A 22,792-nucleotide genomic window follows, 5' to 3' on the forward strand; every position below is an offset into this window, starting at 1 on the left:
CGCGTGTGTGCGCTATTCCAAACTGTGACTGCCGTTTGCATCGGAGCCAGCTCCTCTCCACACTTCACTGAACTGTGTTGCCAGAAAGTTCTCTGCCAACTGTGCCAGAATTAATCAACGGTTTCTTTCAACAGAAACTTCACTGTTGTGTCAGTTAAAGAAAGTTTGTCTTTTGAAGAGAGAAGTTTTGTTTCAACTTTAGTTTCTTTGTTTGGAAATAGTTCTTTTTTTTTGATGCAGTACTTTTGAATCCAGCAAATTGCTGGATAAATAGATAAAGGCACCGTATCGGCACTTTTTAAAATCTTAATCCTGAGGTACTAGACACCACTCACAACCACTGAATACATGTAATTTTATTGCATTCGCCTCATTTTGTTCAACTTTGCAGGCACGGCCTATGAGTATAGGTCAATGTTGGGCCATAATAATACAATTATTTGCCTTACTTTTTTATGTTTTTCTGTCAAAAGATTGAAAAAGCAGTAAAGGACAAGAATTGATACGGTGTACATATATCAAATTCTTATCAAAGGCATCACTCCATTAAAACCTTGAATTTCTTTAAACTGAGGAATTGTTGCACGAACCCATTTGATTAGAATCCTTTTATCAAGATGAGCTACAAAAGAAGGGAAATGAAATACAGTGTTGGTGCCGATTAGCTCAATGACATGTGAATTATGAACGGAACTGGCCTCTCCTCTGGAGTCCTCTCATCCCATCGTCCTCTCTTTCTTCTCTTCTCGCTGTCTGTCTTTATCTCACCCTCTCTCTCCATCCGTCTCTGCCCGGACTATTATATCAGCAGGGCTAGTATCATGAATAATGTGGGCTTCTTTTTTCTTTTCTTTTAGCTTTTTGCATGCTGTGATTTAGCCTTTGGCCCCTTGGCAGACTGGTAGGCTATTTTTGGAGCTTCGACCATGGCAGGAGGAGTTAGAGATGAGGGAGTAGGAGCGATTGAGTGAGGGAGGGAGGCAGCGCTCAGGCCCAATATGGCTGTGCCTTCCCAGCACAGCCTCAGCATCTAGCGCCTCAGGGTAGAGAAATGATTGGCTCCGAGTGTCTGGGTAAACACAGACTCCTACACAGATAATAGTTTCCACTGCCGAATGCGCTGAGCATGAATGCGTTCACATTCAGAAAGGCATTTGTTCATCTTGTAGCAAAATACCGTAAATCTCTTATTCTTATTACAGTGTTGATCTTGGGCGCAGATCTGTACATCGCTTCAAATATTTTGTGTTTGATATTAAGTCTCAAGTCAAAAACAAACTTGGACTAAAGCAGAGTGGCACACTGACAGTACTGGTGTGGAGAGGCATAGACTCAAGCTGGAATCTGTCTTCTCATGCTGTTTTCTCTCTCTATTTGATCAGCTAATGTCAGACTTAAACCCAGTGTTCTGCCTGTGCTTTTGGCTTTGCCTCCGGCTAACTTGAATACCGTAAATGCATCAACAGTATAGAAATATATGAAACTCAACCTTTTCAAAGGGTTTTGTGGTTTAAAAGCTGGATATGCACTTGATTAATCTCTTCTTTTGGTCTTGTGTCTGTCTGTTTGTCCACAGGTCCGACCTGGGCTGCACCAGTAGCAGCGGTGAGCCAGCCCAGCCTCCTGCCCCACACCTACACCCTCCCCCAACCCCCCTCCTACAGCCACAGTGTGACTGCACAGTCACCCATCATAGGAGTAACCCCATCCATCCAGACACCAGTACCCCCGCAACACCCTCTCATGACCGCCCACTTCCAGCTGACGCCGCAGTCGACTCAGCAGCCACCCTCTATGGTGCTGAGCATGCCCAGCCAACCTCCATACGCCTCCACTCAACCCACAGTTGCGCCGTCCGCCCTCACTGCCCAAGCCAACCAGGTGGTTCATCCAAACCCTCACAGCGTGATGGGCAATGGCCACTTAACCTCTCACCCAGGCCTCATCCAACCTCATCTGCCTCTGACCAATGGACAGGCGGCGGCAGCTGCGGCGGCAGTGGCAGTGCAGGCCCAGCCCACAGCTGCAGACAATCAGGATGGTCCTAACGGGCTGCAAATGCTGCGGACAGTTGGGATGGGGAAGTACGAGTTCAGTGACCCGGGACATCCTAAAGGTAAGCACAAACAGCCTCCGCTGACGCACTCTGTTTTAGTTTTTTGGAATCACTCTCTTCCAGATATGGAACCTGTCACCACTAACTTTGAAAGACCAAATCAAAGCAGATCTCTTCAGCTGGCAGCCCAAAGCGCGGAAGCCAGTGCAAGCCAGGGAGGTGCTAGGCATTAAATCAAGCTACTCTTAGCTCTCTATTCCTTGTGACCTCCCCTTATGTGGGGCTGTGCTGGAATGAAACGCATAGGCCTCTGCCCTCTGTCTGTGTACCAGAGCAGTTTTGGATGCCAACAGTCATAAACAAGGCTGCAAACACTCAAGCAAGGGGTTGTTAAAATACAACTTGCAACCAGAGCCAATTCACTTCAAAGCTGCTCCAAGGTCACAGAGCAGGGAGGTGCACCTAAAGCAGCAGTGAGATGGCTGCATCTAATACCTGTAATACTGCCTATAGTGGATTCTTTGGAAAGAACGTTGTACTGATCTCAAACTGCTATACACCAGCAGCATCTCTACTGTTGTGCTCTGAAATTGGTTGAAAGTATGTCAGGTTTATCTTTTCACTGCTGTTAGCTGCAATACTCGCAAGGCCTCCTAAACACAAGGCAGGAAGCGAGCTTTCAGTCCCTGCCCTCACATCTCTCTCGAAATCGTTTGAAGCCTTGTTGACTTGCGCTGTGTTTGTGAAGGTGCTTCACAGCTCCGACTCATGCCTGAGTCTGCAAGCCATAAATTGGTGTTTGGTTTAACCTTGGAGTTTATGACGCAGGGTACGGGAAACAGATGTTCGCAATTCCCCGACCAATTTTCACATTTAATGAAGCTTTTAATTTAGGTTTAGATTGTTTTCTTTTTCCTGACTCGTTTTGATCAATAAAATGTGTGCAAATGAACTTGTAGATTGCAAAAAAGCAATTATTTTGGGGGCTGCCCGCGATACATTGAAATGAGACTGCAGGTAGAATTGGAAATGGATAATTAGACGGGCTCGTCGGCTTAGTCCGGCCTCTATCGAGTGAGAGCTTCTTAGCCTCTGCGTTGAATAGACCGTCGTGACCCATTAACCATGCGCATGTCAAAATTCTACCAGGCCAAAAAAGCAAGAGTTTAATTGGAATTACAGTACAAACACAGATCCATTTTACAGTGAAGGAATACACTGCGGGATTGTCAGAATTCAGCAAAGGAAACAGTATTGCTGTGATTTATATTATGATAAAGTTGAAATATTAAGGTCATATGGTTACAGTTTGTGAGCTGCTGTATTACAAAAGCAGACATTAAAAGGTCCCTGTCACTTTAACTCTAGACAGTTGAAATCTTCTATAGGCCCCTATGAAGGTCAAATAGCAAATAGAGGCTCTTGAATATCACATCTCCTCAACCATTTCAGCTGCTTTTCCATCCCTGCAAGGCACTGAATAGACATTGGTAAGCATGTCATTAGGGTAATGTCACAAGGACAGTGGAAATGGGTAAAACGTTGAGCACCAGTAAATTAGTGGTCGTGACGCCTCTTCAGCAGCCTCGTGAGTGGCACAGCAGACCTCTCTGCTGACAGGAACACTTAACTTTGCTGCTGTAATCACAACAATGCCACCCCAACCACCCTGCCCCTCAGTCCCCACACTGCTGTCGTTCTGTCTGTACTTTTCTGTCTTTCTGATTATCTCTGTCTGTCACTTCCTGTCTCTTTCCTCCCTTCCCTCTGCCGTCTCGCTCGGTCAGAGAGGCCACGAGTCCCAAGCCCCCACAGGTCTCACACGTTCTGTTTTAAATCAATTAATGCTGCATATCAGTATGGCGTGTGCTGTAGCGGCATAATGGTGAAATATGGAGGGTCAGCTCTTGCGACCCGGCCATTCTGGATCACTTCCATTCACAGCTATCTTGGACCTGCTGTCGGCACCTTCTTTCCTTGACAAAAAAAATAAACAAACTAGAAGTAGTTTGTGAAGCGAAAGGAAATCAGCTGCGGGTTAGAGTTCAGTGTTTCTGCAGCCCTCTAATGGCTGAGGTGAGGATAAGAAGAGGGTTGGCAAATCTGATCCCAGAGATTGTGGGTTACTGTAAACGCAACGGGCATAAAACTAGGTGACCAACAAAGTCATGGCATCCACACACAGACGGACAGTTTCTTCTTTTGCTGCTCACGAATAAGTGGACTTTATATTGTTCTTCAATTTAAAGTGCAATAAAAACCCTTATACAGCTGGCACAAGCACACTCAAACTGGACACCAGTTCACCCATACAGGAGCCTAGTCAGGGCTTCTGGGATGAAAGCCAAAAAAATGAATAAAAGAGATGCCTGAACTGATACTGTGTCTCTGACAGACATGTGGAAGACTTGGCTTCACTAGCGGATGAATTATCATCCTGACAGTCCAAAAAAAAAAAGTATTCCAAGCAAATTTAAGTATTATTCTGGAGAACGGGTTCACTCAGCTGCGGGTCATTTAAATCATGAGAGACTATGCTGTAATAGGTACTTGCAGGGGTAAAGTCCTGGTCATGCATCTCACGTCAGAGGGTTTTCCAAAGTGATTATTGGACAAACAGTTTAAATACTAAAGCCACTATTGAAGTGATTGTGTTGCTGCGTTAAAAAAAAAAAAAGAAAAGAAAAAGAAAGCCCTAGCCTCTAGACACAATGCCAGTAAGTGCTGATGTGCAGAGGAGGTTTTGTGGCTTTTTGATGGCAAAGGCCTGGATTTTGGAGGGGCTGACAGAGCTCTTCCTCCTTAATCCAGCTGCACAACAGTCCGCTGTGAGTGTGTGTCTGTGTCTGTGTGTGTGTATTTGTGTGCATGCACGTGCGCGTAGGTACACGCGCATACGAATGTGTGTGTGCGGTTTCACGCGTGCACAACTTCTTGGGTGTGACTGCATGGATGTTTTGTCAGATGTCAGCCTCACAGCCTTAAAGCCAAACACCACAGTGACAGAAATCACACTCCGTGTTTGATTTGGCTTTGCCTTCAAAGGGAGCAATTTGTCTTTGCTCTGCATCACTGGGCACATCAACAACTGTGTGCTCCTCTCTCTGTGGGTGTGTGTGTGTGTGTGTGTGTGCATATCTGTATGTGTGTCTGTCTAGGTATGTCTGTATTCCTGTTTACAGTATATTGTATGTGTGTTTGTATATGTCTGTGTAAATGCCATATGTTTGTGTGCCTGTGTGAAGATTCACGCAGAGCAGCTTGAAGGCAGCTTTAACCTCATCACCTACTGAGATATGCCAGTCACCAGGCTGTGATCTGCCTGCCTGGTTTCTCCATCCACAGCAGGGCATTTCATAATACCTGCCTGTCAAAATGTACAAATCAAACTCCACACCTTCTTGCCAATTGTTAATTTCCTTCACACCACCCACTCCTTGCTCATTTTTTTGTCTCCTCTTTGTTTCTCTCAACTGCAGATAAAAACAGAATCTCGCCAAGCCTTTGGAACACTTACATAAATAATCTATCCACATCTGTAGCACGAGCCACAGCAGTCACAGCTGTCAGCACATTTTTGTGAAATGTGGGAATATGGGACAGCTGACATTGTTATTGAAAAGGACAGTAAAAAAAAAAGAAAAAAAAAAACACCAGGACACAGAGAGAGGCGAGAGAAGAAGAGAGATGCAGAGAGAGTGTGAACATGAGAGAGAGGGAGATGCTGAGAGTCGGCATGTGTCTATTGACCAAGTCATTAAAATCGATGGCTGTCTTGATGAATATCAGCCAGGAGAAGCTAGTGCCGAGCTCAGCAGGGACGGACTCGCTCGCTGCAAACATGATTGAGCACCATTTAAAGGCAGCTCACGACCGAAAAACACATTAATATCAAAAGGAAGTTATTATTTCCACATATCCGAGGCTGATTGAAAGGTTAATGCTGCTACCTATGCCAGCCACTCCTATGATGTTTTTGATATTGTTTTCCCAGCTTAGAGCAAACTGAGAAGGGGGACGGCTGTTGGTAGCTGCCTTGTGGTCGAATGCTGCACTGTGACACTAAAGGAAATGCTTTTTTTTTTTTTTTTTTGTAATTAAAGGCCTTAAAGTAAGGAGTGGATGAAGCAGGGCCGCTTCGTGCGTTAGAAGCTTTAGTTTAGATTGAAGTTCTGGGTCACAGACAGATCTGTCGGGCCACCTGCTTGCCGTAGTGTGCATGTGCCACAGCTCCTCGCCTCTTTTCTCATGTCAAACATCGTTTTAATGCTTCCTTCCGCCTCACTGGCCTTTACCGGTCTTGTTCTCTACCTCTCTCTCTCTCTCTCTCTCACACACACACACATACATCAGTAGAGAAGCACACATGCTCACAGATGATCACATGCACGGATGCACACAAGGACAAAACATGCGTACACACACACACATATCCAGCATTATGAAAGAGGGATGCACTAAGACGTAGTCTACCACCGTCGCACGCATCCAGCAACACCCACCCTCCTCTCTGCCCAGGAAGTTCATCTTCCAGTCAGCTCACATCAGCCATCATCTGGGGACCAAGCAGCTCTGGAGCTGCTAGTGAATGCAATTAAGATGCCTTGCTGAGTTAAGATCAGTGTTTTACTTTGCTACGGGGAGACCGGCGCAGCCTCACATCCACCGCCGGCTCACCTTTCCTCTGCTGTGACCGTTTCATCCGCCTTATCTGCGTTATTCAAACTTTGGCCTCAGTGAGATTTTAATTATGTATTCGTTTTTGTTTACCTTTGGACTAAGCATATTGGCACTGCGGCATTGCTGTCCACTTGCCTGTTGGCTCTTTGCACATTATTGCTACGATATTACCGCTAAGTGAGGGAATTATACATCACCAAATTAGTGAGATAGTGATAGTGTTTACAAGGCCAGGTTGTGTGTGTGCCGGGGCTGTTTATTTAAGGGAGATAGCTGCCTCTTTTCTTGACACTTATGCCTCATCAAAGGTTATTTTGGAATCCGCACGCTGTTTTATTGGGTCGTTTTCGCTTGTTACTGGTTTACGATGTTACTGGGTTTGATAATGATGTTTCATTTCGGCACATGGCGTGCGGATTGCATATCTCTCACCTCAGAGATATTTGTCTGTAGACTGAAGTAGTTAGTTATTAAGTAGACATAAAGCATACAGAATTATCAGTATTATTAGCGATGCATAAATATTCATTTGGATTCGACCACAAGAATATACTGCTAGCATGACAGGCCATTCAAACCAGTTATTAAAAACACAGCCAGTTTGTGATAGCCGCTCTGAGACCATTAATCATAGCAAGCACATTCATTAAACCCTCCCCTTTCCCTTCTCTCCCTCTGTCTCTGTCTCTGTCTCTCTTGTGCTTGATAGAGTGCAGAGGATCTCCACCACATCCTCACTGCAAATTATACAAAAGTACGCCTTTCAACATGACAAATATAATACTGAATCTGGTGTAAGAGTTGTAGGGTTTTTTAAAAAAAAAAAAAAAGAAAAAAAATTTCAATTTCCAATATGCTGACTCGGATCAGCGTCTGTGGAATAAGCAGTGGTAAATTAATTAAAGTCACTGCGGTGTTGTGCTGGGCGATTATCTTAAAGCTATCCATATGAGGATTAGCTAAAGCAGAACTAGGGTTATTATGATTCCAAAACAGGCTTAACTTGGAATATGAAATGCATGGGTTTTTAAAGTAATTTTTTTTTCTGTCTCTCTCGTTGCATTCCTTAATTCTAGGTGGTTCTAGTGGAAACTGAAATGGGATTCACAAGAGCTGGGAATGTTGCAAATTATTAATGAGGTTGGAATTTATTCCAATCACTGTGGACTGAGTGTGTGCAGGTAATTCTCTTAAATGAATGGGTCCTGTTACCGCAGCGATATGCTTATGAGTAACCTTGGCACATGAGCCCGTGTGGGGCCTACATGTGAGTGAGACTGCCTCAAACATCTCATTTTAGAACAGCTGCGCTTGTGTGCAGATGTGGCTGAGCAGCTACCTGACGTTGTCTCTTTAACTTTGCTAAGGATGCCTTCCATTGAGATGTCTAACTGTTTCTAGTACAGCTCGGGCTCTCGGGAGAGAGCGAAGAAGAAGAGGGAGGGGAGGAGAGGAGGGGAAACGTGAGGTGAGCAGCGGCAGTGTGTCATAAGCGGAGGAAGGAAAGCTGCTCGCCCTCGTTCTTTCTCTCCCTCGTTATCGTATTTTAAAGGAGAGGAGCCCCGCCAGGAGCCCCATACATTATATCCCCCCACAGTTAATATAGGGACGGCGGATAGCTCATTAAGATTGATCATTCCTCGTCCACCTCCTCCATGCAGAACGCGGCACCGGCTTCATTAATCACCCGGATTTCAAGATAAAGCTCAGTGGCGGCACAGTCGCAGGACCTGGAGCTTGACAGCCCGGCTCCTACATGCATAATCACAGATGCGGTGCAGCCAAGGAGCAGCCGCCCGGCTCCCTGCCACGCTAGAGGGGGCACCGCATCCACGCCTCCCTCCCTCCTCCATCCTCTCCTCAACCTATACTCTCCTCCTCCCTTCCTCCCCACCTGTCGTCTTCACTGCAATTGTCTGTCTGTTTCTTTCAGTCAGCTCCACTCCCACTCCAGGCATCATCCCTCCCATGCTGTTGTCTCTCGGCATCCTCTCCAGCCCCCCCACCATTCTAACATCCACCTGCTTCCCATACCCACTTATAGCCTCTGCTTTTTTCCCCTTTCCTCGCTTTTCTTGCCATCCACTCGCCTCCCTGCTTTTTTTTTTTTCTCCTCGCTCTCGTCTTCCTGCCTCACCGTACCTGCCACATGTATTTAAACTGTGCTTCTCTAACTTTTCTCTCCAACTTCTTTCTTTTTTTCTACTCCATTGATGCCAGACTTGTTTCTCTAATAGCCTGTTGGTTTGTTTTTTTAGCCCGGTAATGCCTTGGTTAGCAAAGTGGCAGTGGGAAATTTAAGAGAAGATAGAATTAAAGAGGGGGAAAAACAGCCCAGTCATCCCAGATTGCTCATTTGCCTTTGACAGCTGGAAGCAAGTTTCAGATGGCTGTTTCCATCTGAAACGCCCAATCAGACTGCCCCCTTTGCCCTATTACGTACACAAAAAGTCTGTACTTTTTGTCCAGAGCCTCAGCTAGCTGGCAGAGGATTGTAAGCACTTAATATTTTATGGGAAATCTTTATGACTCTTCATTTAAATCATCTGCTACTGTGTGAGGTTAACATGCACAGACGTTCAAGGTCCCGTCTGGCAAAGCTGTGATGAAAGATAAAGAACTGAAAATCAGAGTTTCTTTCTCATGCCTTCCCAGTTGAGTTTCAGTACATTTTTTATTCATAAAATAAACACTGGAGGATTTCAGCTTGCCTGCCTTAGTCAACATGTGGTCTGTGCTTAGTGATTCATCTCTATTACAGTCAGGTAGGAGCTGGAAGTTAAGATCAGTTTATTTTCTAGTCATTCTTTCAATAGACTCTTCTCTCTGTGTCGTGAAATCTCTGATACACTCTCCTCGCCTGTATTGTACAACAAAATAATGAGCGAGCACGTAACATGGTGTAGTGTAGCCTAAATACATCGGAAATGGTCTGTCACCTTGGCAAACCAAATATTTTCGAAGGTAGTCCTTTAATAATTTGTACTTCATATAATATGAAGCTACAAGTAAGGAAGTATTTTTGATTTTTTGATTTTTTTTTTTCATATTTTCATTCATATTTTCGAAGCTGCACGGCACAGTACTTGAGGAAACATGCTTTGATACGTTCCACTGGTTTTCAGCATTAGCATTTTTAAGGAAAATTTAGAGCCTCATTTAAATCTTCTCATGTATTTCTGGGTCCCACACCAGATTACAGAATACACACACAGAGTCAGCGTGTTGCCTGGATTCTCGATCAAGTGTGACGCTGCGTTGCTCAGAGCTGTAGGATCATGCATTGAGTATTCAAGAGAGGTCTCTGACTGGAACAGTGCCATTTGCCCACATGAAATGTCCACTGCCCTCAGTTATGTGGGAGCAAATTGATTCGTGTGTAAAGTAGTGTCAAAGTGAATGGAGGTTACACCTCAAATGCGTCTGAATCTCATGCACCTCGTGTCAGAGACTATCTGATATGACAGGATTAATTGCCGCAAGTCAAATGTCGATGTGTTATTCCGCACATCAGCCATGAAAAAGCCGGTAATGCATTATCAATGAGGCCGAGTGTAAACACAGCAGATGTTACCCGTAAGCCAGTCAATAGCGGATGTTTCTCGCTAATGAGAAGGCGTAATTGCAGCAGGGAAGGAACTTGGTATCCAAAACAGCAGCAGATGCGCCACAACATCACAGCAAAAAATCCAGAAGTTCAGCAGTATCAGCTCGTTCATGTTCACGGTGTGCTCACTTATCTGAGTGGATAGTCAAAGTTTTTGCGTACCAGAAACTTTTAAAAGCATTCGGGGCATCTAATAAATATTAATGACAGGACCAGACATTAGCCAGAATGCCCCCCCGCTTCAACTCATTATTCCGCAGACTTAGAGCAGAGCAACAGGCTTAGCATGTGAAGATATATAATTCTTCTCTGACTTAGACAAATGATAATGGTCTGAATTGCAATCAAGAGATCTTTGTGGGCTCGCGGTGCACTATGTAAGCTTGATAGACTTAAAGTCTTCCTTAACAGTAAGATAGAAGGCGATGAGATGTCGAGAACAGCAGCGTGCTGTTGTCCTATTTTACAGAATGTGTTTTGTTGCTAGAGGCTGCAGCTCTGAATTATGGTGTTGATTATTATCATGATTCTGTTACAGTAGTCCTTGTACCCACTCTTCCCTCTCAGATACGGACATTGTTTTCTTATGAAATGCAGATTGCTGTTGTACAGCATAGAAAGTATTGTATTAGAGAGTTTAACTTATATTACAATGTGACAAGGACACATCTGCGATACATAAGCATTGGAGCATGGTGGACGAAAATCAGAATTTGTGGGGCAGTCCGGTCTTCTAATAGATTGTTTTCTATCCCTGGAGAGAGATAGAGAAAGAGAGAAGCAGACGGAAAGGAGGAGAGGAGGAAGAGGAGGAGGAATGAAAGAAAGGAGAGAGGAAAAAAAGTCTGATGGAATGCAAAGATTACTCGCCTGACTCCACTGCAGGCTCTGGGAGCTCATCTCAGGTGTGCAGTCTGCTGAGAAGACTCCCACATACAACCTAACCCCACCACTAACCTTTCTGCTTGGGCTGCTGTGACTTTCGCAAAGTTACCCAGTAAACACACACTGTCTTCAGGGGGAGATGTGACATTTATCTTAAGCTGCTGGGGTGGCATGGGAAATTTTTTTTTTTCTTCTTCTTCTTCTTGTTTTTCTCTGCATGTAGTTGTCCTGCTGTTTAGGGTCAACTTGGAGGAAATGTAGCCCGTAGATGCAAGTATCACCCATGTGCAAAGCTTGCAGGGAATGTACACAAACCAAACTCATAAACACAGTCGAGGTGTAAGACAAGCTGGCGAGCATATCTGCATTCTCTCACACATGCGCTGGCATCTGAACTCGACCGCTGGTGCGTGCCCGGGTCCGAAATGTGAGGCGCAGCAGAGATCTTGGCACAGCTGATGCTGCTGGTCCCAGGCTGCAGTTGGAGGAGGATGTAACTTAAAACTTTTAATTAGTACTTAAGTGGAGTTTGCACTTTGTTTTATTTGAGGTTGCCCTTTGAATACTCAGAAAGGTAAAACAACCTCACAGCTGTTCTGCGTGCACGTTACTTTCATATTCATATTTCATGCATGAGGAACAGTCCAACCTGGACTGAACTTTTGTTGTATTTATGGTCGCGCTGTAACGTCTGCCAAAGAGAACGATTTTGATGTCGGTGTCACCTGCCGAGCTGGCACAGCTTCATTTCATCCTCCACAATGACAGCAGTGACTGGGCTCTGTCCCACTAGCAAACTTTTTGATCACTCAAAGCTCTTTTTGTCAGCTTGCACTTCTGAGTTGACGAGCTGCTAATGCAATAAATTGTATATTCAAGTACCCTACTTTTTGTGTGACAGTATTTTTATAGTGGCTTTGTTAGAGACCTTGAGGTACAGAGCGACTTTATGCTGGGTTGACTCACTAAAATCTTCATATTCAGAAGAAGAAGTTAAAGGTGCAGATTGAAGTGTAAAAATCAAAATATTGAATAACTAAATATTAGACTTTTGGACCCAAGTTGCAATCATTTGGCTTCATAACACCTGGATTATTGCAGTAATGGCAGTAAAATGCTTTGCTGCCTCAGTACGCCTCCACAGCATGTTGGTAATGCCTCTCTAATCACGAGCTCAGCTCCGTACAACAACTGTGTGTCCTCTCATGGAAGTGCCCTTGCTCAGTCATTATAAACTGTATTGTGAATAACGCCAACAGACAGCTTAAATGATTATTGGTTAAGTTTAGTTTTGTACGGAGAGTTTCAAAAGACAGCACGGCGTATCGTGACTGTTTTCTCCCACTTCTGCTTCCAATCAGGTGAAAATTCAGACTTTGGATGATGAAATGCCAGAGTGTTCAGGCCACCTGACTGAGGGCCTGGAGACAAGTTTGATATTTGTTGTAGTCGTGATGTTGCGGTTTAAGGTCAAATCTCAGTCTCAGCGAGTGCCTGGAACAGAAGTGATCCAACAGAAAGCCGCGTTTGTTTGTACTGAGCAGCTCTCCGTTCGGTGCGACACGCTCTGGGTCGGTCACATGCACAACCAGATGCTCCAGAAGAACTTGGATCGTCAGTCAACCCTCTCAAGGTGAAGTACAAATGAAACATAGTTCGTGCAGATGTTCTCTGAAAGGTCGCATTCATACTGATGCACAAGACCTGTGTCCAGATGATTCATTTCACTCAATTAGCCCTGTTTTTCCACCGGGTTTTATAATGTGGGTTAGACAGAACTTTGGCCCTTGCAGTAATTTATATGAAATAGCAAGTTTGCAATTTAATTAAAAAGGAAGATGGAGAAGTGTTGCACAGCCACTCAGTCTTAATCAAATCTCCTCTAAGCATGCAGTATGCTATCTATGCCAGCCAGTGACTCCTTGCGAGCACGACATTGTTATTAGGATTATTCTCTTATGACATTGTCTTGCCTAAAGTCGAGTGTGTGTGTGTGTGTGCATGTAGGTACATTCAAATCTGTGCTTTGATTCTGCACATACATGGCTGCATGTGTGTCTCTTTGCATCAGCGCTCGCGTGTTTCTGAGTTTTAAAATGACATCCTCCATAATGTTCCATGAGCACAATGTTTCCTAATCTGTGATGGGGCCCAGTACACTTTTATAATTTCATGTGGCAGTCTGTTTAAGAAGATAAATAAATAAACGAAGAAAAAATAAAGTCCATATTGGCATCTTGCCTCTTTGGCACTATGACAAACAAGCCACTCCACAAATTCAAGGCTTAAGCTTGGTCTGAGTAATAAAAAAAAGTGGGTTTTTGAGCATGCATGTATTTTCCAAAGCATTTTATCTCAGTACCCAAAAGCAGATCTTATTAAAAGTAAAGAGTCCTTGGATTTTCTTTTCTTAAAGCTCCTCCGTCCAACTTACACCAGGGGATTCTTGCCTGGAAAAATAAATGCCACAGTAAGATGTTAGAATCTCCGTATTAAGGCATTTAAGAGTAATTGTGATTTATGAAAAGACGATTAATCGTCTTCCCATTTATCAACCCATTTATCTAAATCCATTATTAGTTTTTGGAAGGAATCTTTTGCGTAGCCGTATTGCTTCATTTCAACAAGCAATTTGCAAAATGCTCAAAGTAATAGAGGAAATATAAATTGTCCAATCAGAGGCGGTTGCTATGGAACTATTTAGCTTATGCCTCCTGGAAATGTAAATGCATCTGTGGGCCACAGATCAGTTCAGCAGCAACATTCAGGTGTGACCTGAAAAACACTTGTTTATATTAAATGTATTCATTTAGCAACGCACTGCCTTCTGTGGCACACCTCAGCATTTTGGCACATGTGGTTCTTTTTGTTGCTAAATACTGTAGTTGTCTGTTGTTTGATTGGCTGTCTTTGGCCAGCCTTACAATTGGCTGTCATTCAACCAATCAGAGCCTTCATCATTCAACCAATCAGAGCCTTCGTCCCCCCTGCACACCTCCGTTGGCTTCCAGTGGCAGGGGAACAGGAGCGACTGCTGCTTATGTTCAGGGCCGTTCATTGAATGAATTAATTTCTAATTGATCGTTAATTTGCCGCTCATCACGTCCCATTAATTCATCTCTCTGCCCCACTCACTTTATTTTGTGAGTGTGACCTTTTTTCTATCTGTGCAGACCTGGCAGAGGACTGACATTGATACATTTCTGAGCACATCAACCGAACAAAGTAACATTAAGCTGCCTTCAAGATGCTGTCAGAGACGTCCGGATGCTTAGTTCAGATCCCGTTGGTCGAGGCAGATGGCAGCTGACCCAGAGCCTGGTTCTGCCTCTTAGAAAGGCAGATTTTGCTTGCCTCTGTCGCCATGGGGGAATTGGTGGGTCTGTGTACATCAAAGAATATATTCTACAAGTGTCCTGAGACAACTTTTAGCTGTGATTTGGCATTATATAAATCCAATTCGGTTGAATGAATCATATTAGCGAGTTACTGAGATGTGACATTCATGACGCAGGGCAAGAAAGCCTTGAATTGGTTGTTAAGGTGGTGTTCTCAGAAATAGGCTATATTTATGTTGAGAATGCGAGAAGCGGCGTGGGGGATGACAAGTGTCAGCGGGTCATTCGTGCTGCGTCAAATTTCTTTCGTTCAGAGTCGAAGCAGGTTGGCGTGCAACTTGCTTATGTGAAGCTGTCGTCAGCTCAGCGCATATGTGGAGCATTAGGGAAAATATTGGATGTCCCATGATACGCTCGGGTTAAGATGTTGGTCAACAGACGAAACAGGTGGCTAGCATTAAGTTAGCACCAAGCTGTTTTCCACTTGTAAAAGCATTAAATATGAAAACGCTGTTTCCGTTTGTGTGTCCCTGCTTGAACGGGTGTTTTATTTCAGTCGTGTTTGATGGAAAATATACAATCATAGTATCTTAACAAACAGTTGGTCAGGGTTGTCACATTAGTAGGTTGGCACCATATTGACTTTCACATTCCTGCAGGTCCAAAAACAGGGTTGAAAACAGCCAAGTGAGGAGTGCTGCACTGGTAAAGATGTGTCAGAAAGCTATAAAGGGACCACACACACACACACACACACACACACACACACACACACACACACACACACACACAAACACACAAAGAAAGAAAAATAGGTTTCCAGGAATATAAGTCTATACACATCTTTGGTGATGTGTCATTGGTGCTTACGAGCATTAAAATCCATGAAATTATAGATATTCCTTTTATTCCTTTTTGGTCCTTTTCAGTCTCCTGGTCTCTCCTGTCATGTTACCTGACCTGGTGACAGCCATCGGCACAACCAGTATTACCTCTGCGCCCCCTAATTAAGACCTGCCTTTAGTGAAGACTCAGTTTCTAGCCAGAGACTTTTGAGTGCCTCTGATTCCTTTGGAACATTTTTAATTGGAAGTGAAAACAGGCATCATGACTTGATTTGTTTTTTTAATTTAAAATGCCTTCAGCTGGAATCAACTCGACGCTCCTCCTTTGAATTATTTTGGAACAAGAGTCATGTCCCAGTTATTCTTGTGGAAAAGTTATTCTTGTGGTGCATCTGTTGTAGGTTAGACTCTACGTTGATGGCAGAGAGAAGCAGCATATGCTTTACTCTTTCATTTTTGGCTTTTTCCACAGTGGAGTGGAGAAAAATATATGGCAATCAAAGTTCTGAAAAAATGGATTTAATGAATTTGATTTGAAGTTTTGCTTGGGCTCATCTATCCTGATGACAAGTTCTCTGTTTTTTAATGTGCTTTTAAAGAAAAAAATGAAATGCGTGCACTTTTTCTCCAAAATAAAAGCATTTTATGTTTATATTACAATATTACAAAGGCACAATGAGCAAAATCCTGAGCACACACGATTATGTTTTAATTAGCTGTAATACATATATTTCTGAATGTTAATCTGCGTACTGTTGCCGTCCTTGTAGAAACTGTGACTTACTGATCTGCTTTAAACTGGCATCCGGAGTTGTGCATTTTTATTACATTTTAGACAGGATGGTTGTAAATGGGACCGTTTTTCTAAAAGAGTCCCTGCTCTCAAAAATGTAACCTTGTTTTTTTTTTTTTTTTTTCATTTTCCGATAACATAAGCACACTAAAATGGAAGTAACGCAGACAGGCTAAGGCTCACTGCAGTTTCTTAGGCAACCATTTTCCAAAAAATCCTCCTCCCTCTCTTAAATTTTGCTAGTTTCAGGAGCAGTAACTCTGCTACCGTAAATCTGTTTTTTTTTTTTTTTTTATGAACTGTGGTTTAAAATAGCTGCATCAGCCAGGGAGGAGATTCTTTGAGCTGTAATGTCATAACTGCAGCACTGAATGTAAATTTTAGCCTCCTGTGAACTGTAACCAGCCCTACTTGTAACGTGCAGTGTATGCACACAGTACATATTTCTGCTTCTGCCTTCAGAGGACAGTCATAGGCAACTTCTGCCATTTCAGTGTACGTTAAAAGAGTCTGCAGCTTCTTCTCGATTTTTTTTTTTTTTACACTTTGACCAGGCTTTGCAGCGCCTGAAGGAAGGAAGAGCTCTTGTTCGCCCGGCAAAGGAGTATCCTCTTGTTAAAAATTGTTTCAGCAAGTATGACCGCTTGTCACCTACTGTCCCCCCCGCCTGGCTAATGAGAAAGCCACTGCACCATCTAGGGACCAGACAATTTCTCCTCTTCTCACTACACACGAAAACAAAGAGCAAGAGAACATTGCATGACATGCTGTCACGCTGTTGCAGCAGGCCGCACGGACGCTCCCAGGCCTCTATTTGTTTCTTGTTGTTCTTCCTCCTCTGAGCCTGTACTTTTATTTGCCTTGACTTTGTTCTACTAGTGCCAATTGTTTGCTTGCATGTGTGTGTGTGTGTGCATGCACATCTTGACCAGTGGTGCAGAGGGTATACTATGTAGAGGTTTGAGTGTGCAGTGCAGGACAGAGCAGAGCTTTTTTTGCTACTTCAGGTCTTTTCTTGCGTGCCTATTGGAGAAGGCGACAAAGGCCCCAGACGGCGTCTTTGAGGGGCCCAAGGTCCTCACACTCTCTTTCCCATTTCCCTTTTCTCTGTCATAGTGTCTCCCCTCGGCTCAGTCCAGGCTCTTTGACGGCAGTGCTGAGGCTCAAGCAGCTCAGCTCAGCAGATTCGAGCAGGGAAAATAAAGCGTCCTCATCATGGACTATTCTGCAAGGCTATATGGTGCCACTGCTCTCTTGCAGACTGAAATCAGGACAGCTAGAGACTCAAGGGGTCTCAAGGATTTCTGATGCCTTGCATGAGCTGATTTGCTGGGAGTAGGCATAAACTGTTGAGACGTCTCCAGAAATGAATGTGGCGGTGATTGTTAGAGGTATGTTTTAGAGAGTCATTTCACCTTAAAAGAGAGCCAGGCTAGATTGTGGCACACATGAGATCTGTGGGCTTTTATCTACGTCAAGCATCGTTTGTGCAGGAGATGGCATCAAGACGAGTGGCCTGATTGGTGTTCATGACATTTTGCACCTGTTAAAGCCTGACATTTAGCCGCCATTGCTTTTGAAATGAAATGACCCGAGCTGAAGGGGTTGGTGTTAAAAGGGAAACTTTCCTTTTGAAGAGTGGTTGCCTCCTTGCTCCCTTTTGTGCTGAAAGGATTCAAATCGCTGGGATTTTACAGTGTACTGTAGCTTTTTGTGGAATATCTTGTGAAAAATTAGAAATTGCCAACATAAAAAAAGACATTTTGGAATAAAGAAAGTAAATTATATTTCAAATATAATCTGTTTTAGTATTGATTCAATCAAATAGCGGCTATATCAAAAAATACTGTAAAAAAACTGATTAAAAAAGTAATAAAAGTATTTGAGTTTTCGTGTTTTTATTTATTTCATATAGTTTTATTTAGCTTTTATTGCAGAAATTTAGTTTGTTATTCTGGTACCAGGGCTCAGGAATATTCCAGAGTGATCTAAAATGTACAGCAGTTTAACATAAAAAAATACTACTTCCACAAGTAAAACTTAATGGAAAATGAGTGCATTTTGATTTGTTAATTACAAGCAATTTCAATGAATGATTTAAGTTCTGCCCTAATGTGCACAAGTTAAGTAATATATATGTAAACTAATAAGAACATCTAATATAAAGACTAACATAAATCTTTTTGCCAACATAGAGATTTGAGTTAGATGAAGCAAACATGCAAATTAAATTTAATAGAATTCAGCTTTGGAGCATAACAAATGCATACTAATGGAATACTAAAATAATTAAATCCCACAGAAACATGTAAAATGTCAATGAGGATTAATGTTGATTTTTTTTTTTTTTTTTCACATTTAGACCTTTATATTGTGTAATTATGTGCAACAGAAATCCATATTTCTCGCCCTCTCGGTCTGAAACGCTTTCCTAAAGTTGGAACTTTCAGCTCTATGTTATTGGACTTTTGCTCTTTTAGAAGCTTGCTCACAAAAGCCTGTCATCTGAGCCGCACAAATCTTTTACTTCCTTTTTAACTATGATAGAAAAAGAAGAAGAAAAAAAAAGGAGACGTGTATCAGCCAGTCTAGGCATTCTTTAAGAAGCTTTTGTACAAATGGCTCCTTGGCATCAGAGCTGAAATTGAGTCTTTTGGCCGCCTCTTTTGGACTCGAGGTTGCAGAATAGAGATTACATGATCCAACAACTTGTGCTGATAGTGAACTTTTGACCATCTCTCTGCCTGAATGCTGCGTGTGGGTGTATTTAACGTGTGCAGTTAGAAACAGGGAAGCCATTGAAAGTGTTTGCCTTATCAAAGTCTGCAGAGAAAAAGCAGCCTTTTCCAAATATCCATCTGCCTGCTGCTCAGATCTGTTTTGGAAGCTGTGACAACAACAACTGAACCCATAATTAATATCTGATCGTTCATTCATCCTTATTCTATTTTATGATTAGTGTGCCACTTCACATGGGAATATCCCTCATAAATCCTCCTGACATTATCGTGTCGTGTTCCACTGTGGGGTTTCAGGCCCTCTGTTCTCGGCAGGGGAAAGACATTTTTTTGTGGCAGCCCAACACTGAAAGCTTTTTGCTTGGAAAAGATTTCTTTTGTGTGCATTTACTATGAATCATACTCTTGGCCCACTCTTCTTATTCTGTTGCAAGTTATTCTTTGAAATGGAATTTCTCAAACATCCCTACTTATCAAAAGGGTTTTTGTACGAGGAAGCCTATTTTGATCGGACTCCCTCAGTCTGATCTGCTTCAGTCCTGGGCCAGTGCTGCTTCTGCTGCTCTTAAAAAAGAAGAAGAAAAAATAAAAAAAAAGACAGACTCCTTTCAATTATTTAAACTTGTAAAATTGTAATTTAATGAAAAGCAATCATCATGTCGATGGTAAAATGTGAGGAAATTGTTCTTTTTTAATTTTTTTTTTAAGGTTAACATCAAAAGATCTTTTGATCTTTACATGGTTTTACATATAATCATTGTCAGATATTTATGTGTTAATTTACTTTCATAATGCTGCTTACCATGAAATACAACCACATTTGTAATAATATAATCGGAATTGTGAATGTATTTAATTCACCTTTATTTTTAGCGTTCAATGTGATTGGGTTGTCAAAAAATGCAATATTTTTTGTATTAAACACAGATACAGCATGTATTACTGAAAAATAATCAGTATGTCATCTGCTGTGATTCATTTTTATTAATTTGAAATAATTTAAGGGGTTTTTTCTATCCCATAGAGCACGAGTGCAAAGAAAATATTAATAAAAGAACAGCTTTATAGCTTTATCATCTCGTCGCTTCGAAGATAAAAAGTCATTTCATTTCATTTTCATATAAGGTGTGAAAAATGATCACCACTTCAGTGAAAAAGATATGTTCCACCATAGCCTTCTCCCAGCTTAAGAGAGCCCATCATGGCAGAGTTTAACATTGAATTATTATCAGCTAGCCTGGTTTGTTCTGGGTAATTAAGCTGCGAGTGTTGGTGGGAATTGATGGTTGAGAGTAGAGAAGTGAGCTCATCAGTGTCCTTTCTGCTGCTCGTTGAGTGCCGTCCAGCTGGAGAAATGTGAACCGTCGTCTGTTTGCTTGTGCTGCAGAAACATGAGATTTATCAGAAGTGATGCGAAGGAAAACGAGTGATTAGAGGGAACAGTTTTCCTCAAAATTGGGGAAAAAGTATTTTGCTGTATTTTCTATGCATGCAGTACTTCACACGCTTCTCCGCCATATTATCTTCTTCTTCTTCATGCTCTGGAAGAGTTTTTAAAGATATTCTAAAAAATATATATACAATATTTTTTATTCCCCCTCGTCCTTATTTTGTATTTGGTCAACTCGGTGCTCGCTTTCTTATGAAAAATAATGCTGTTCAAGTCTAAACATTTTAAAGATGCATTACTGTGATACAGAGTCATAAATTTAAGAGCGAACTAACTCAAAACTTGAATGAGTGTGCTGCGAGAAATTTAGAGTTATTTTTGTGAATTTTGTATTTCAGGAACCGTTTGAGCCATTTTGTTCTCAGAGGAAAATAAAAACTCTCTCAGTTCGTCCTCTCAGCGGTCACATAATGATGGACCTGCTTTGTCCCGGTGTGTTTTGCTGCAGTACAGACGTTTCTACACCGTTTCTGCCCTTGACTTTTCAGCATATTGCACACAGCAGCTCAGGCAAGTTGGCCAGCTCCTGAAAAGAAAAAATACAGAACATATTCTGAGCTCATGAAGATGTCTCTCAATTAAAAAATTTGGTGTAACCACAAAATGGTGGGCCCACAGAGGCACATGTGAAATCCATGTAGAGCCCTAAAATGGCTCCAAGTTCAGCCACCAATGGCGTGCTGCGTCGCCCTTTTACAGCAGCCTATCACAACTCAGTGAGCGACTTGCTGCACCTTACAGTAGAGAGGCATGGCGCTCGCTGATAGGTTAGTGGAAATCGCACCGGAGGATGCCATTGGCCAGGATGTTTGACAGAAGAGTTACTAGGCTGAAGAGCAGAGCTGGCACTGTGTTCATACCCCCTGTGCGGTGTGTCAACCAATCATGAAGAGCCAGCTCAGGGCCTTGTTATTATTGTAAACGGCTTTGGGGCAGGAAACTACGCTAGCACATTTCATCACTGTTGGCAGTCCATGATATACTCGAGGACTGTAGCACAGTATACCCCTGTGAGAATTTCTGTGTACTCCCCACAAAACAAACCTCACCACTTTTTTATCCATCTGGACTCTCCTCAAGAGACTTCCCTTGAAGAGTATTGAGACATTTGGTGTTTCAGAGCCGCCGTGGTCCCATTGAACATGGCTGTGCCTCACCACACTCCATGCCAAACCTGAGAATGGGGGTGCCATGTGCAGTTTCATGGTCCCTGGTGGTGATGAGGTGTTCTTTGGGGGGGCCCACCCATCTACCCATCCACCCATCCACCCCCCAGAAGCCATAATTAGCTTTTCCATCACGCATTCAGGTGTGTCTGCACAGCTCCGAGGGAGGCGGCCATTGTTTGCTGACAAGTGGAGTTCTCTGTCTCCCCCTCTCACTTTCTCTATTCTCGGGGGCAAATGGATGGTATGCGGTGTGGCTGATTGGAGGTGAGAGCCATATCGGTCGCTGGAGATTCACTAATGCAAACTCAAAACTACTGTGTATTCACTATTCACAGTCCATGCCCACACAGTAATCAGATAACTGGCCAACTGACAAGCAGCAGTGGAGTGGAATGTGGAGAGCGGAGAGAGATGGATGAAAGACAAGGCGAACGCCAGCCTTTGTGTTCGCGTGTGCATGTGTATGGCTCGCTCGAACCATGCAGCTGTGCATCTCGTTAATGTACAACAGATTTATTGTCAAAAATCGTATCTATTGTTATTTTTCCCCCATTTGGTATTCAGCCTGTTTAATAACCAGGTCATTTTCTTTCTGACCATTAATTCGTTGATGCGATAACTCTGAAGGATGCGCCGCTCACAGAAAAAGGCTTTTACCAAAGCCCTGCCTCTGAATTGCACCTTATTTGTCATGTGTCTTTATACTGTATAATTTCATCTAGGGAATTAATTCAGAGCTGAGCTCCCAGTGTCAGTCAGGAGAATGGAAGGAGCTAAATGAGTGGATATTCCAGCCAAATAGAGGGGCGAGTGTCATTCCAGGTTAATTAAATCCCTGCTTTGAGTCTGGCGTGAACACAGACCTCTTTCAGGATGAAAAAGACAAACTCCTTCATTTCAGCTTGGGTGTCCCCAATACGATCACAAGTCCGATCAGTTTTCCACATTTAATGGCCAGACAGCTGTGAAGGTTCTGTCCAGACAAGATTCAAGAAAAACAACCCTCTGTGCTGATAAAGGGATGATTTGCCACCTTTTCTTATCTAAATCATCGTGTCTCGTGTACTAATCTTTCCCCACCATGGAATATGTGCCTTTATACATCACAGACCGCGCTTTGTGCCAATAGATGTTTACTGTGCATCGCAGCCTGCAGTCTCTCTGAAATACTCTGCACATTCAAAGGCGACATTATGGAAGCTGGCTCCCTCTGTAATCATAACGTTCCACA

The 22,792-nt window shown here is 42.9% G+C and overlaps 1 protein-coding gene across 3 annotated transcripts in view; it reads left to right on the forward strand.

The window, feature by feature from the left end:
• The window catches only part of klhl29 (kelch like family member 29), a 194,260-nt gene that overhangs the window by 99,184 nt on the left and 72,284 nt on the right, over window positions 1-22,792 (forward strand). For all 3 annotated transcript variants that reach the window (XM_076755522.1, XM_076755521.1, XM_076755523.1), the window contains one exon: window positions 1,577-2,116. In XM_076755522.1, coding sequence (XP_076611637.1) covers window positions 1,577-2,116 — 540 coding nt within the window. The remainder of the gene's footprint in view (window positions 1-1,576; window positions 2,117-22,792) is intronic.

Source organism: Chaetodon auriga, chromosome 18 (genome assembly GCF_051107435.1).
Source record: "Chaetodon auriga isolate fChaAug3 chromosome 18, fChaAug3.hap1, whole genome shotgun sequence".
In the NCBI taxonomy this organism is placed as follows: domain Eukaryota; kingdom Metazoa; phylum Chordata; class Actinopteri; order Chaetodontiformes; family Chaetodontidae; genus Chaetodon; species Chaetodon auriga.